Here is a 16516-nt window from a genome sequence, read left to right on the forward strand (position 1 = left end):
AAGAAACAGCATAGAGAAGAGCAGAACTACCAGAAGAATGTGCTCTTAGCAAGGCACCATGCCCACAGAATAAGCAGGAACAGAAACAAGCAGACCACTTCCATGGAGAACAGCTGCTGAAAGTCAGAAGTTGCATATAAATTTCTCTGCTGGTGAAGTCTCCTCTACAGAAACCATGAAGTTGAAGAAAATTGTAACACAACATTTGATATTAATGAAACATTCTCCAACATGCATCTGGGGATATAGAAAATATGCTGAATCTGAAATACAAAAGCTAGGTAATCAACAAAAAAATACAAGGAAATGAAATGACAGCTAATAGAACTCAAAGAAAAAAGTAGATGAAAATCACAAAACTGTATCAGTAATAAAGAACAGGTTCCAAGGTACCCAAAGGAGAATGGTTTCAAATAAAAAGTGAATAGAGGGTACAGAGAATAAAAGAACAAACAAACAAACAAAACCAAGAAAACGAAAACAAGTTAAAATAAACAGGTTCAGAGAGAAAGAGCAACCTCTTAGGCCGACTATTTGTATTACACTTATTACTGGTGTCCCTGAAGAAGAAAAGAAAAATAATGGAACAGAATATTTAAAACTCTAATCCAAAAAAATTTTCCAGAAGTAAACTGAATCTACACAATAAAAAGGCCCAGGGAAGTACATAGGAAAATTGACCACAAAAAAATTAATTCCAAGACATAGCTTGCAAAATTATTAGACTTTTAAAGAAAAAAAATCCTCAGAGCCTCCAGGCCAAAACAAACAAACAAACAAACAAACAATCTACAAAGGAGAACTGGAATTGGATTGGCCTTAGATTTCTCAAAAATAATATGCAAAGCAAGGAAACAGTGGGGCACCGTTTTTAAGAAACCTAAGGAGGAACAAGCCGTCAAAGTTTCAAAGTCATAGAAAAACAGTTACAAATGTACCAGAACTCCAGGAATACCGTACACGTGTCCTTACTAAGGAATTTACGAGAGGGTGACTTTCATGTAACCAAAAGATTCTGAGAACAAAAGAACTGACAGAGAGCATTTCATAGTTTTAATTGTAGAGCTAAGACTAAAATAAGGGTTGGATCACGGGTTGAAGGAAAACACGCATGTAAACATTATATATACACTGATAAAGAGAAACAAATGTAATTGAAAAAATGAGAGAAGGGAGAGAAAAGGGGAAAGTAGAGAAAGACCACTGTAATAGGTGAGAGTTAAAGGATATTATTTAGGACAGAGTTTAAGGTTAAGTAAGAAAAAGTGACTAAGAGCACTACAAAAAGTATGAAAGTAACAACTACAATAAAAATACTAAGCTTCTTAGAAACCAAAAAAGAAAAATGCAAGAGAGCCCTCTGCCTCCAAGAGAGACACAGTAAATACAATACGCTCTAATTATAATGTAAGATAGGACAGGATTGAGAGCAAACACAGCAGTTATACCAATAGCACCCTGTGAAGATCTGGAAGGGGGCAGCCATCTGTTAACTAGGAGGAAGACTCTCCCTAGAACCTGGCCATGGTGACACTCTGATCTCATACTTCTGGCCTCCAGAACCGTGACAAATAAATGTTTGTTGTTTGTCACCCAGTATATGGTATTCTGTTAACAGCAGCCTAAACTAGGATAGATAGGCTTCCCCAATTACAAATTATGTACATATGACATTATTTTAAACTATAGAACAGTGGTTCTCAAATGAGAGTGACTTTGCTCTCATAAGGGACATTTGGCAATGTCTGGAGACAGTTTTGATTGCTAGTAGGTAGATGCTGCTAAATAAATACCCTACGATGCTCAGAATAGTTCCCCACAAAGAAGTATTCCTTACAAAATGTCAATAGTGCCCAGTTTTAAAAAAACTGCCTTAGACATTACTGTTTATCAGCTGGTTTTAATTTTTATTTCCCTAGAACTTTTCTCTTTGTCTCTCACTTGGGACAAACTTGAGGACCAAGATATGGCAGCACAGTATTTTAGAACAAATAAAAACTGTTAATTAGGTCTATGAAATATTTTACTAGCACTGGGAGACGCATGTTGGCCCCAATTTCCTACTCGGGCTTGCAACTCAGTCACAGTAAGCATAAATGCCCAACATTAGAAAATTTCTCACTAGTCTTTAGATCACTCACTAAATAATCAAGATTTTACCATAGAATTACTCACACCAGCACAATGGCACTCCTCCAAGAATGTATTTATTTACATGAAAACACTTTTATACAAATTGAAGACAAATCTGAAAGAATGGCTTGTCTAGTCATGCCTTCCTGATTCCCTTATTTTGCCCCTTCTGTTTTCATCTTCTTCAGATATCATAAATAAAATGTTCTAGACTGGTTAAAGGAAATTGAATCTGCCTTTTTTCCCCACCACCCAAAATTACTTTGACTATTTAATGTCTGTAGTCATTCTTCAAAGAAAAGTCTTGCCCAAGGTTATTTTATTTAATTTATTTATGGAATACAGTGTAGAAAGCGCTCATGTCATAAGCAATGATTCTGTACAATCATCCTGCAGAAAATTTTTTGGGGGAATTCTTGGTAATTTGAGACCAGCAGAGCACTCCCTTCCCCCCACCACCCGTAAAAGTGCTTGCAATGAACAGGGATTCTTTTATTAAAGATCCAAAGATATATGGACAAAAAAAGTTTGAATTCTCAATGCCTAATGTGTGCACATAAAACAGGCACAAAGAAATAAATGTGTATCCTCTTAAATCCTATGTCACAAATATAGCAGAAGCAGCAATCTGTACAGTAAAATGCAATCATGGAAAAAAATTTCTCAAAATCATTTGAAATAGTTAAAAATGTTTAACTTTAAAATGCATAGTGATCAGGAAGGAAATACTTAGGCAAGAGAAAGCAGCTAAACTCCCATGTTCACACGAAGCATCCCTCATCGATTCTTAAAGCGTATTTCAAGTAGGACTTAATTGGGTCACAAACCACAAGAATAATATACAACTGGCTAAGGGCTATGTGATAAATAATCAGGAGAGGATCTATTCATGCACTAGTTTGATACAGCTAAATTCTTTACAGTACACAAAACCCATTAATAATGTAGTGTAGAGACCAAAATGTAAAGAGAGAGAGACATTACTGATCTGTATATTAATTCAAGTTCAGGCATCTACTTGTGTTACAGCACAGCTGTCAAAAGGCGATATGAGAAAATAAAACAGAAGGTTTTGTTTCTTTCCACATTACTCTATCAATGAACACCGATGGGTAGTGAAGCAATGGTTTTGCTGTCCAACTTCGGAGGCTGCTGTGGCAGTGGTTTAGTTCTGCATCTGCTCAAAGAACTTGTAAGTTGGGTTTTCATAGCCGTTCTGCTGCATCTTGGAGAGGTGGCGCTCCTCAGGGGTCACAGCAGCGTCAACCTGAAAAGCAAGAATGAGAATTGCGTCAAGAATGCACATGTAGAAGCGGCAAAGAGATTTTTACAAAAGCTGCAGAACACTCATGCTTTTCTCTTCTTTCTTACCCAAACTTGGAGAACACCTCAGAGCATCTCAGAACATAACACCTTTGCCCACCAGTTAGGCAGATGCTCCATCTAGCCACCAGGTGGCGCTGAAAACCTTGCCACCTGCGAAGTGCTCATTGGTTACTTTTCCTTCCCCAACCCAACAGAAACTGGATAAATCCAGTGCCGTATCTTTTTCTTCCCTGTTGGCTTAATAAAGGACAAACAGCCACGAGGTAAGACCTTTACCTGAAAGTGTGGTGGTAAGCTAGGAAAACATCCAAGAGTGTCGTGGAGAGAGATTCAGCAAAGTATACTGGGTGATACTCAAATCTGACTTGAAAAATACCCAACTTCCTGGAACTGCTGAATATCCTGAATATCTTCTCAGGCTTATTTTAGTCAGTCTGTTTTCATCAAATTTTATGTTTGTTAAAATGTTAAGGCCAAGTCTGAGACTCTTTTAATTAAAATGGTGATATACGTACATAAAGGGGTTATTACATGGCACAGGAAAAAGGGAAAAATATAGCAAGGACATGCTATTTTAGGTTATACATAATTTTTTAAACTGAGCACTGAGATACTGCAGAAGTATATTCAACTAAAGGTTTAAAAACAGATTCTCTCTGTTAATATGGCGCTTGACCTCTAAGATCAGAAGTGTAAGCTGCCCCCATCCCCCCAGCGTCACTGCTAGACTGAGCCCTGTGGGGCATTTACTCTGCAGACTGAGACGGTACCCATCCCTATCACATGGGATGTGGCTGCTCTCATTTCCACAGGATTTGCTACATCTCTCCCAGTGCACAGAAGAGAGGAGGTACTTACTTAACTCTGCTGAGTGAATACAAGCCACATTTTTTGTTTTTAAAAATTTCTCTTCTGTCAAACCATTGGAAGATGAAGAGCATACACACAAATGTTACCAGAATGAAAAAGCCTGTTTCCCATGGAACAGTTAAGATGTACTCACAGATGGCTCTCCTTCAAAGGGATATTTTCTATTTTGCCCACAATGAAACTGAGCTCCCACAAAACTTCCAGAATACTGCAGGCCCGTTCCCATCGCTGAGTGCTGCCAAGAGACATTCGGCCCCTCATGCAGCTTTTCCCCTGACACAGCCAATCTGGCATGGTTCTGACCCTACACAGCGTTGACCTTGAACCCAGTGAAGGAAAATCACTAGAAAGCATATGGTGTCGGTGCAAAGACACCAGGCTTAGGGGTGGTGATACCCATGTCATGAGTAGACCACACTGGCTAAAAGATTTATTGAGGGCTGGCTGGTTAGCTCAGCTGGTTAAAGCACAGTCTTATAACACCAAGATCACAGATTTAGATCCCCATACCAGCCAGCTGCCAAAAAAAAAAAATACAGCTAAAAGATCTGTCGACATAATCAGGTTCCCCCATGGTCATGTTGTATGACCCCCCACCTCATGAACAGATCGCCTCTGTTTAGTCTGGGTGTGACATGGAATGACTAACGTGACTAATCTCAAAGCTGCTGGAATAGGGACATGTCTAGCTCCCTCAAGCCTTGGGACAGTGTTTGCTCCACCATGTGCCCTGGTTCTGAAGTTCCCCGTCACGGAAGAGATGGCGTGCCGAACCGTTCCCACCTACATCTTGCCAGAGCTGCCAGGCAGCTCAAGTCCTTGGGTTATTGCAGTGACAGGCCTGAGCGTTTCCTCCTAAGACAAGGCCACCAACAAGCTATAACTGAGACTCAGAGGACATTCCTCCAATGGATGCTCAGCATCACTGTCCTCATGGGAGCAATTCACAGGTGTTTTCCTCAGCCCTTCTTCTTTCCTTTGATCTTCACTGTTGTCAACAAATGAGGTCACCTGTCTTTAATAGGCAATTGTGTAATTAGCCACAGGCTTGTAAGTTAAAACACCATCACTAATTAGAAAGAATCATGAGAGATTTCATTCACTTTTGAAATCAGCTAGCCAAAAACTACCCATCTGCGACAGCAAGCCATTCAAACTGGACATCTTTTTGCTCAATATCACCTTGTCACTGAGATTTCAAAGAACGCCGGGGTTAAAGAAAATTGTCCTGCTTAGGAGATCAAGCACAAAGTTGCTATGTTCCTGACTGTCGAAAAAAGCTATCATGCTGCTTGGCTGCTGGACTTTATCTCCTCTAGGAGACAGGTCTTCTTCACATTGGCTGCCAATCATCGTTTGCATCCATCATTTGCATCAGGGGCAAGAGAACACCAGGCAATTTAATTTCAGCTCCTCTTCAAACTGCGAAGCCAAATGCCTGAGAGTCCTGCAACAAATGCAAGGCTCAGCGCTGGTGCGTGGTCCAGGCATCCAGCTTTCCTGTCTTTTCCTGGCCTCAGATCTGTCTGCTAATCCGCATTACCCTTTGCCACTGGGAGGGCAGTTATACGTCTGCCACTCCTGCTGTGGGGCGCCTTGGTCCTCACACCGCAGGGGCTCAGGAACTCCAGGAAAAGGGATTATCTTTACAAAATGGTATCCAAGGAGTTTGGATTTTATCTTTTTACCCCCAACCCTCTGAAAGCTAGATGTGAAAAACTGAGTACTCATGTCCATGGATAAACCTACTAGCAGCGGGTAGGGGTGAACCTTCCTCTAAAACAAGGCTCACCCATCTCTTCCTCATGGCTAAGTGACAGCAGTGTTGTGGCCACCATGCCAAGACCAGCCCTGCTATGACCCTGTGCAGACAGGGTGTCTGCATGAGCACCACAACATTATTCCCCGTAAAGCAGAGCCAGGGAAGGTTTAAGCCAGTGGTGTGTGTTCTGGAGGGAAGGACAGAACAATGAAGGCAGGGACAAAATCTCTATCCTCCCACCAGGAAGGGACATCTGTCACTTGCTGTGATTAAAACACACACGCACACTACCTCTGAATGTTTCCTCTCCTGTCTGCCTGGAGTAGGCAGCGGTAGTAACTTGTGTGAAGTCTTCATTGGGCTTTCGGGAGGCACAGACCTGGGCGTCTTGAGCTGTACTGCAGCCCGGTATCACCTGGCTGCTGCCCATGACGCACACTGTACAGAATGGAGCCCGAACAGCCTGATCTGCTTGTCCTAAAATAGCCTTGAGTAGAACCTTTGAATATTCTTTGGCTTACGTCCCCTCCTATCCCTTTCTCCCTAAACTTGATTCTTTGGAGCCTTCTATGCCTTCACTATATCCAGCAGAATTTACAGCTCAACTATGAGACTGTACAAATGAAACTCTATTTAGGTCTCCTTAGTTTCTAGTCTCCCCTATCATATCACCCCTAGTGTATTTAAGCTTGGAGGACAGGCAGTGAACATCACGTTTAAATTTGATTGTGCATAGTAACCAAGCAGGATGTGTATTAATGGACTTCCTTTGCATGAGGCACTGAATTAGGCCAAACAACAGAATCCTGGCCTCTAAGATTTTCCACTTCAGGTCACTGAGGTGGACCAGACAAGTAAAGTAACTAAAGTTAATTACAATACAGTTGTAACAATACATGTACCACATCTGAGGAGCCAGTAATATGGGAAAGAAGCAAGAACAGTCATGATGCTTTCAAGTTAGTGATTTAACCTTCCTAGTAGCCTCCCAGTATTGAGTTTCTGCTTAACTGTATATTTGTTCATTTTCTTAAATATTGTAGAGGATTGAATTATGTCTCCCCCAAAACTCACTGAAGCTTGAATTGTGTCCCTCAAGTTTTATGTATTAGAAACTTGGTCCCCACTGTGACTGTTAAGAGGGTGGGAAATCCTATTATGGTAATTGAAAGGTGGAACCTTGAAGAGGTGATTGGATTGTAGGACAGTGCAGTAGTGAATGGATTAATAATGGTGGTCATGGGTGTGGTTCTGAAGGTTTTAAAAGAAGAGAGAGGGTCTTTCTCTCTCTGCTCTCTCTACTTCCACCATTTTCACAATGTGATGCTCTGCTTAAACTGTCACCACCACCAAGATATGTTGACTGGACTTTGGACTTCCCAGACTCAGAAACTGTAAGCAATAAATTTCCTTTTCTTTATACATCACCCAGTACCAGGTATTTGTTATAAACAACAGAAACAGACCAATACAACTATGATGCCATCTCTTACAAGTCTAGTACTTTAGTTATGTTTATTGCCAACATCAAATCATTCTTCGGGCAGCCTCAGGAACTCCTTCCTTTGCTGTCCTTCAACCTTCCGATTTCTCTTCCTGCTGTTCCCTGTAGCCACCTGCAGAGGCTGAGCCTGCCCTGACTTTTTCATACCTTTGCTTCCCATTTAACCTGAACACTCCCTCCAACAGCACGTTAGTAGCTGCTAGGGGCCTCCATCCTGGTGGGTCAACTTCTTGCCAGGAAGAAAGGACCTCTAAGAACATATTTTTATAAAGTCACCAGTATGATAGCACATTCCTCAGGAAAAGTCATATGCTATAACTCCATAAAAAGCTAAATAAATAAGCAACTCTCCTTTTTTTTAGGTCATTATGGGACATGGGGGTGGGGGTGGGGAGACATCTGGTGTTCCAGTTATCAGATCCATGAAAGGAAAACTTTTTTACATCCTGCAATAAAGAGAATTTGTGCCCCCCAGATCCCTGTACTGGCCAGCTGCCCCCAACCCCCGAAGAAAGAATTTGTGCCCCCATCTTCTTTAATAAAGGTTATGTCTCCATCTGGGAGGAGTAGCAGAAAAAGTGACAATATACACTTTCAAATATCCAGTGTCCATGTACATCAATGTAGAAAAGTGCCATCTGCTACTAAACAGAACCTGAGGTCACTGGGCTTTGTAAGACGATACAAAACAGAAGCCATAGTTAATAATTCAGTGGCCTAAATGATTCTCAGCCACCAAAGAGACACCCTGACATGGTGGGCATGTTTGGGAAACAGCACAACGAAGGGCCAACACTTCACTGCTTGAGGCACCAATAAAGCACAGTCATCTCCTCGGGAAAGCATGGCTAATGGCTTACAGAATGAAGCTCTGGCCTCATGGCTGAGCAAATCAATACTTACTGCTTATTTAAAAAAAAAAAACAAAACAAAACTAGCAGCTGCTCATTTCCAACTGCTAACAACCCTATTAATAAAAACACTACGCTCATTTTAATCGCTGCATCCCCCCCCCACCAGGTTTTTTCCTAGGCTTCCTATCACTGTAAATCTTCTGCAGGACTCTTTCACTCTAAGAGCAAGAGATTTCCCGACTTCTTCCCGTACTGCTGGTGTGAGGTACGATGGTAATCTGTCCTGAGTGAATGAGGCCAGTCCAACTGGACATATTCACTTGGTCATTTTTGTTCTTAGTGAAGTGGGGTTACTCATTCATGAAGAAGGTTAACCAGAGCTGGAAATAAAGGCATTTCCATGCACTTGAATTTTAGAGAGCCCACTAAATTCGGCAGGGAATGTTTGCAGGAGGATCCCTTCCATTCAGTGCAGACTCTGGCGTGCTCAGAACCCCTGCAGCACTATATCTCTGCTAGGAACATATGCTGCCCAAGCCTGGCTGCAGCTCTTGGTCAAGTTCCACCTGCCCAGTGAGACTACACCTTCTTGAGGGTGGGAGAAGGGGAACGACACCTCAGATGAAGTTCTATTCCAACACTGCTCTACAGATTCAACGTGGAGATAGACAAGGGCTTGCTTACGGAATGGACAGTAACAAAGGCCTTGAAAGGGAAAAGAGGATCATTTCCAGGCTCTCTATGACATTCCTCTATAAGGAAGAAGGAAGTGAGAGGAAATAAAACAAAACACACAACGAGGTCGGGCACTCAATCTAGAGAGGTTTCTAGTTGCTCCCAAGTAGAAAATGCATATCCAGACAAAAGCTGAACAACTGTTCTCTCTCTGATTCTGCTCCTGCAAGGGCACCTCCTGGCTTAAAAATTATTTTTCAGAATCTGGGGGCTGGCCCATGGCTCACTCGGGAGAGTGTGGTGCTGATAACACCAAGTCAAGGGTTAAGATCCCCTTATCGGTCATCTTTAAAAAAAAAAAAGAAAAAAGAATCTGGGTCATGATGTCAACTTCTTCTCCTCTGACATTCCAAGTTTAAGAACAGATTTCTTGGTAACTGACCAAAGGAAACATTAGCCCAGGCAGCTGGAAGAGCCCTTAAAAGGCAACTAGTTATCTTGGAGAGACGAGATAACATTTTTTACTCCCTAAAGTTTGCTTACAGCAACTAAAAGGAAGAAGTGTTAATGCTGTGTGTCAGTTGTTCTCAAACTTGACCGCAGGTCTTACTCACTTGGGGAAACTTTCAACGTGCAGATTCTCAGCCTCCTATTCGGGAATTCTGTTTCCCTAGGTCTAAGGTGGGAACTGAAGATGTGTGCTTTTAGAAAAGTACCTGGCAAATCTCATGCACAGCCAGGGCAGGCAGCTCCTGGTAAAGACTTGCTTTTCTGCTCAGCATTCCTGGGCTCCTTTATGGGCTGAGCTGGCTCCCACTCAAATCCATGTGTTGAAGTCCTAACCCCCCAGTACCTCAGAATGTGATTGTATTTAGAGATACAGTCAAAGAGATAATTAAGGTTAAGTGAGGTCATTAGAGTGGATCCTAATCCAATGTGACTGGTGTCCTTATAAGAAGAGATTAGGACACAGTAAAACACAGAGGAAAGGGGGAAGACAGCCGTCTACAAGTCAAGCAGAGAGGCCACAGAAGAAATCAACCCTGCCAACACCCTGATCTCAGATTTCTAGCCTCCAGAATGGTGAGGAAGTACATTTTTGTTGTTTAATCCACCCAGTCTGTGGTACTTTGTTATGGCAGCCCTAGGAAACCAATACGGGCTCTTTGGCCTTTGGCAAAGACAGGAACTTCAACTGATAGAAATTTTGCAGACAGGAAGCTGCTTCTTGGGCAGATTAATCAGTTCAAGGCCATTAAAAGGTACAATTATACTGAAGAAATTAAAAGGGGCTTTTCAATTACTCAGGTATGAAAACATTTTTTATCTGCCCAAACATGGAATTAAAAATGAAACTAAAAATTTATTTGAAAAGAAATGAGAAAAAACAATTCTAATAATAATACATCTTACACGGTTTCAAGGGACGCAGCATAGATATATAATTATAAAAAGATCAACACCACAAACCTGATGACATAGTCATGGCTTTATTTATGTGTCCATACTCTAGTTGTGAATCATTCAATTCTTTTTCATCGTGCTACCTGTTGTTTCCTGGGTTTCACTCATTACACTGCCCATTAGCACACCACATGAGATGGTTGGGGAAATAAGACTCAACACCAATTTCTATCAGCAACTCCTGTAAACAAGTAGTCTGTAGAGATTTTAAGTGCTGAACAAAATAAGATTTCTGGCTTTGCTACAAATTTAATTTATTTAAACGCTTCTGGCCCTCCTATATCAAGAATGGTTTGGAGCGCATTTCCTTGGGGTTAATGAGATGTTTAACTCACTGGAAGTATCTGGACTTTCCTCTGATGGAAAAAAGCAATGGGTAGTTCTGGGGAAATCTGGACTCTGACCTAGATGCTACTTAGTTTAAGGCTGATGCTTCTGTCTCAGCCTGCTTTCTCATCTATAAAATGGAATCAATTTGATTGATCATTGAGATCTCTTTCAGCTTTAAAAATTCTAGAACTCAAAATGTATTAATTCACTCTCTCCAAAAGACACTTTCCTAAAAGGCTGCATATACTCTGAGATCTTTTCTCCCTGACAAAACTACATTTTAAACGCATAAAAAGAAACTTGTTTGTAAATCTCCTTCTTTCTTTCTTTCTTTTTTTTTTGTATCATGAATTTAAGAAGTTATATTTGAATCCTGTAGCTACTTTGTTTTGTTGGTGTAACCCACTACTCTGTGCTGTACACTCCTGTTAGGCAGACTAGACTGTAGAGAAAGATTCTAAAGGAGGCATAACTGTGCAGTAATTGCCACTGTCACTTGTGTGTTTTCTCTCCACCTCCAGTGCTACTGGTCTAACACATTGAAACTAAGGTATTTCAGGTGGAAGTGTAGGTTGAAGAACATCTCAAATAACAAACATGCATGTCCTGCTGACCTGTTTGGTACAATGTGATTTGCTGTAAAATTTTAAAGGCAAGAGTCTTTACTGAAAGTTAGTATTATTTACTATTACCTGGTTTTACTTAAAGGCAAGACTATTTAATACCAACCAACCAACCAACCAACCAAACAAAAAAACCCCAAACTAAAAAGCAACACACACAGGAATAAATAAATGCATTCAGTTTTTTTTTTAAAAGCTACCTCCTATACTTCATTTCTAACTTCTGATACTGTTTTTTATTGTTTGCTTTTTAAAAAAGAGTGTTTAAGGATGATCCAACTTTTAAAAAAGTCAAGCATTATCATTATTTTGATAATTTAAATACAAATTCTAAATTGAGATAACACTCAATCTCAATCCTGGCATTCACAAAAAGTTGGAATGAATGAAAACAAAAGCAAGAAAAGAATAGCTGAAACCCTGATTTTTTTTTTTTTTTTACAAAGAGATACATGGACGATCTTCAGACTAATGCTAAGCATCATTTCCCTCCCATCTTCCTTTAATTCCCACTTGCAAACATGCAGCCAAGTTCACCTACCTCCACCACACCATGATGGATGGATGTGTACTGCTTCTTCTTCAGCATCACCAAAGTGATGACAATCACTGTTGCTATGACAACACCGCCCACCATGAGTCCAATGATTGCACCTTTGTTTGAACCCACATCTTCCGCAAAGAACACCTTGAAAATAAATCAAGCGAAAGGACTGTAATTGCAGAAGACACTGTATGTGAAAAGTTTTAGTATATTCTTGGCCATAACTTAGTCTTTAAGCTGGTTAATCACTTAATTTGGTGCTTATTTGAAAAAAAAAAAAAATCACATATTCTACTTGCTAAAAGTAACAATCATAGTTTACAGAATGATAAACAACCTGTGGCTTCCCCAGTGCTAGGAGTCTACTTTCCCACCATATGTCAAAATAGAAGTCTGCAGGGACCTGAAACCCTTTGACAAGTGGAACATTTGCTGAAAGGCAGGAAGGTAGCTCCCGGATCTATTAAAAGCTGTAAAAAGCATGGATCAAGATTATGAAAGGAGGTCAGCACCTTCCCAGTCTCAGCAGGTTTAAAACTGGGAGACCTGATGCATGATTCTTAAAAGTGACTGAGCCCTAGGTGCTTTTCAAACCTGTAGATGTCCTCGTTTTCTTGGAGGGACATTTTTAATACATAGGAATGCATTCTGAAACAAGGGAGTTAAATAGAAGAAAAAAGATGCTTTGTTACCTGCTTCTAGCCAGTCATTCAGTAAAACTCTAATTAACCTTGAGAAGCATTATGAGGGGACTTCAAAAAGTTTGTGGGAAAATAGAATTAGAAGATCATACACATCTTTCCATGAACTTTTCGAAGACCCTTTGTAATGTTTTTTAAATGCATAATGTTATTTCAAAGGGAAGAAATAATAAGCAACAGGAACTTTAACAGTCACACCTAACTCATACTTTCTTACTATGTTATCTCCAGAAACCAAAACTTAAAATGTTATTCTTATTTATTTGGATGAAACATAAAAAAATTGGGAGAACATTATAAAGAAAAATTTATTCAATATTTGTACTGTTTATAAAAAGCAAGTCATTATTTTTCAACATTATCTACATAAATGGAATTACAGAAGCACACTGCAATTTTTATCATCTTGTTATATAACGAGATGATCTTATGTAGATAAAGTAAAAGAAACTATTATTAAACATATACCACATTTGTTGTATAAGTTAATGAAAACAGCTCCCAAACAATTCTTTCCATACTGCTTCAAAACAGTAAAATGACCGATTTTCATAGCTAAAACTAACATCCTAGCAATCTGAAAAGGAAATATAAAATATAGCACATAAAGCAAATTTCTTTTTTTTAAAAAAAAGATGACCGGTAAGGGGATCTTAACCCTTGGCTTGGTGGTGTCAGCAACACTCTCAGCCAGTGAGCTAACCGGCCATCCCTATATAGGATCCAAACCCGTGGCCTTGGTGTTATCAGCTCCACACTCTCCCAAGTGAGCCACGGGACGGCCCTAAAGCAAATTTCTAACAGGGTGTTACTCATGGTATATTTGCTACAAAATTAGAAATTGTTCATAATTATTCCCTTACAAAACAAATATGTTAGCTCTACATATTTATAAAAAGCAAATCATTAATTAGCTAGTGATACTAGAGTGAGGTAATTAGGAACAAATGCAAGTCCAGACATACTCCTATGTCTTTAAGAAAATACTGTAATTTTGTAATATTCATTGCACTAATTATATTACATTATCTTATCAACTAGTTCAGTAAAGGGAGCTGATTCTCCTAATTACTGCTGCCACCATTAGTCACTGTCGCATTATAGGAGTTAGTATAATTGCAGAGATGGGCTTATATGACATAGGCACCAGCAAATGCAAATCTGCACATTAATCTTCAGCTTTCTGCCTCACCAGCTCCCAAGTCTTCAGCAGTTCCACAGTTTTTTTTTTAAAAAACTGTTCAGCATCAGCTAGATCAAGAACACCCCTGATTTTACAGTAATTCATATTGGATTAAGCTGCCAATGAAAACCATGCTTCAGAAGGCTAAATGTTTTTGTATAATAAAGATTATGGAAGTTAAAATGCAATCTCAATCTCAAGTTGGATTTTAATTTGCTACAATTATTTAGAGTGAAAAGAGGCCTACACAATACTTTCAAGGCATTTCTTTTAAAGATTAATACTAGGATTTATAAACTTTATTTATGAACACTGGAAAGGTATTTTCCACTTGAAAAGAGCAAACACACACACACGCACGGACGCACGCACGCGCGCGCGTGCGAAGTACCTGGGAGAGTACTTCTCCAATATTACTATGAGAATCTAATCAACTATTTTTGTTCACCACTGAATGTGTGATAAAATTGTCTTTATTAATTTAACCTCCTTACTGTCCTTACTGATAAGATGGAAGGAACTCTAACATAATCGAGGATTTGATTTATCTGAATTTCTAAGCTTTTGGTAAAGGATTTTATGTAACTACTGGAGCTGCCTGCAAAGGAAATGGTTGCTTTTTTGTTCCAAAAGTAACATCAGGGGAAAAAGTGATTCTGTCTGAAAGGGAAGCTGCTGTCTTCCTCACCCAAACCTTTTGATGAATGACGCTACTGGGAACATCATGGTGTCCTGCTCACCTCCTGCCTCCACCTTGGCAGAGTTCCCATGTTACCCTTGCAAGAGAACCTCAATGGGGGGAGGTGAAGGAGGGAATGGAATGGGGGGGGCAGGAAGGAGAGATAAAGGAGAAAAGGGCGATAGTTACAGATGTGAACTTAAGCAAACAGCCCTAAAAAGTGTTCTGTAAAACCAAGTAGTGTTTGCATGTATTTGAGATTCCCATCCTTCAAATAAACCTATTACCCTGGAAAACAGAGTGCAAGTTAGTTAAAGTGGATGCTATGATGAAGTTAATTCCACTTTAAGTCCTGCAGGGGCTTAGCTGCCTTCTAGTCGGTACAAACTCCAGGTAGAGCTTCTTTCTTTTCTTCATATTTTCTTGATGATCCTATAGGCAAGCCTTTTTTTTTTGCTTTTATCTTTTCCTTAATTTGATTCTTGGCAAGGATGAGCAAGTTAAGAGGTCATTTGGCAAGACAAATGGAAGAGTGGGAAGAGGTCAATTTTACGTACCAGTTTTTGATGATGAACTTCATACCCTGAATCATGTCGGAACTCTGCATCCATCTTCACTTCAGAGATCTCTTCCGTCTTGATATTTGTCAACCCAGAACCTGCGTAATATCATAATTAAAATATGCAGGACAATCTATTAGTTTTGCCTATAATCCATACCATTATGAGACACAGGCTACCAAAAACTTTCTAGGCCTGCACTTAGAAGAAAATAGATTAATGACTTTCTTCAAGAAAAATGACACCCTGTACTTAAATCCTTAACCACTACCTATTTTAAACAAAAATAAATTAAAGATTAAAGAAATTTGAATTTAAGGCTTCTACTGCCTTTAAACACATGCTGTAATTTTTGGAAAAGGGCAAAAACTGAAGTTAAATACAGGTTGGGAGGCTGGCAAGGTTTTGTTTCTAGAATATGTTGGCCTGGTTTACAGAGGCTTATTGTTTAACCTATTATGTGTCTTTTTTCATGTGCTCTCATTCCTTCAGAAAAAATAGCAAAAGGCTTTAAAAATGAGCATTAATTACCTGGTAAAATAAAACTGCTTCTTTGGGGCTTTGTTCCAATTACAAATAAATTATGTTCATGTATCTGTGCAGTGAAGCATTGTAAAAATTATATAATTATTTAGTTAAGTGTTCTAGTTAAAGATACAGAATATAATTGGTTCATCTGCTGAATAAAGAGCTGCAGTACATGATTTTAAAGTGCTTCTTTGGGACTAACAATTTATAACCTACTAACTCTTCCTTCTCTACAAATCACTATATGTTGCTTACACTAACTGTTATGGATTTCATTACTCAAACAATAATTTGAAGCTTAAAAATAAAATGCAATCATTTAAAAAACAAAAATGAAAGTACAGAGTATAAATATCAGTTTCCATGTTGCAGCATTTAAATATCAAATATTAGAATTTTAGGATGAGAAGGGCTTTTAAAATCATCTCTTCTATGGTGTTCCCACCCAGGGTAGATTATCAGCTCTTGCTTGAACACAGAATATTATATGCATTTGCCTCCATTTTCAGGCAGCTTTGCCTGCTAAAACGACCTTGCTCACATTGAGCCAACGTCAGTTTCCCTGTAATTTCTACCCTTTGAGCCTAGTTCAACACAGAGCAAGTCAAGCCTTCCTGTCCACATAATAACTTTGAACAGGTATCAGACACCTAAGGAGAGGTCACATGTTTCTGCTGGTTCTTCTCCTACTTGAGCTACACATTCCCAGTTCCTGCAGCTCTTATGGGAAGTGATTTCTTGCTCTTGATCTAATTACTCTTCCAATCTTTTCTACAAGGT

At 39.5% G+C, this 16516-nt stretch overlaps 1 protein-coding gene across 5 annotated transcripts in view; it reads right to left on the reverse strand.

Annotated features, from left to right (window-relative positions):
* Positions 1-2420: 2420 nt before the first annotated feature.
* Positions 2421-16516, reverse strand: part of APP (amyloid beta precursor protein) — a 261228-nt gene continuing 247132 nt past the window's right edge. For all 5 annotated transcript variants that reach the window (XM_063097075.1, XM_063096987.1, XM_063096914.1 and 2 more), the window contains 3 exons: positions 15206-15306; positions 12083-12229; positions 2421-3400 (listed from right to left, as the gene is read on the reverse strand). In XM_063097075.1, the coding sequence (XP_062953145.1) occupies positions 3299-3400; positions 12083-12229; positions 15206-15306 (350 nt within the window). In that variant the 3' untranslated portion in view covers positions 2421-3298. The remainder of the gene's footprint in view (positions 3401-12082; positions 12230-15205; positions 15307-16516) is intronic.

This window comes from Cynocephalus volans, chromosome 1, assembly GCF_027409185.1.
Source record: "Cynocephalus volans isolate mCynVol1 chromosome 1, mCynVol1.pri, whole genome shotgun sequence".
NCBI classification, from domain to species: Eukaryota; Metazoa; Chordata; class Mammalia; order Dermoptera; family Cynocephalidae; genus Cynocephalus; species Cynocephalus volans.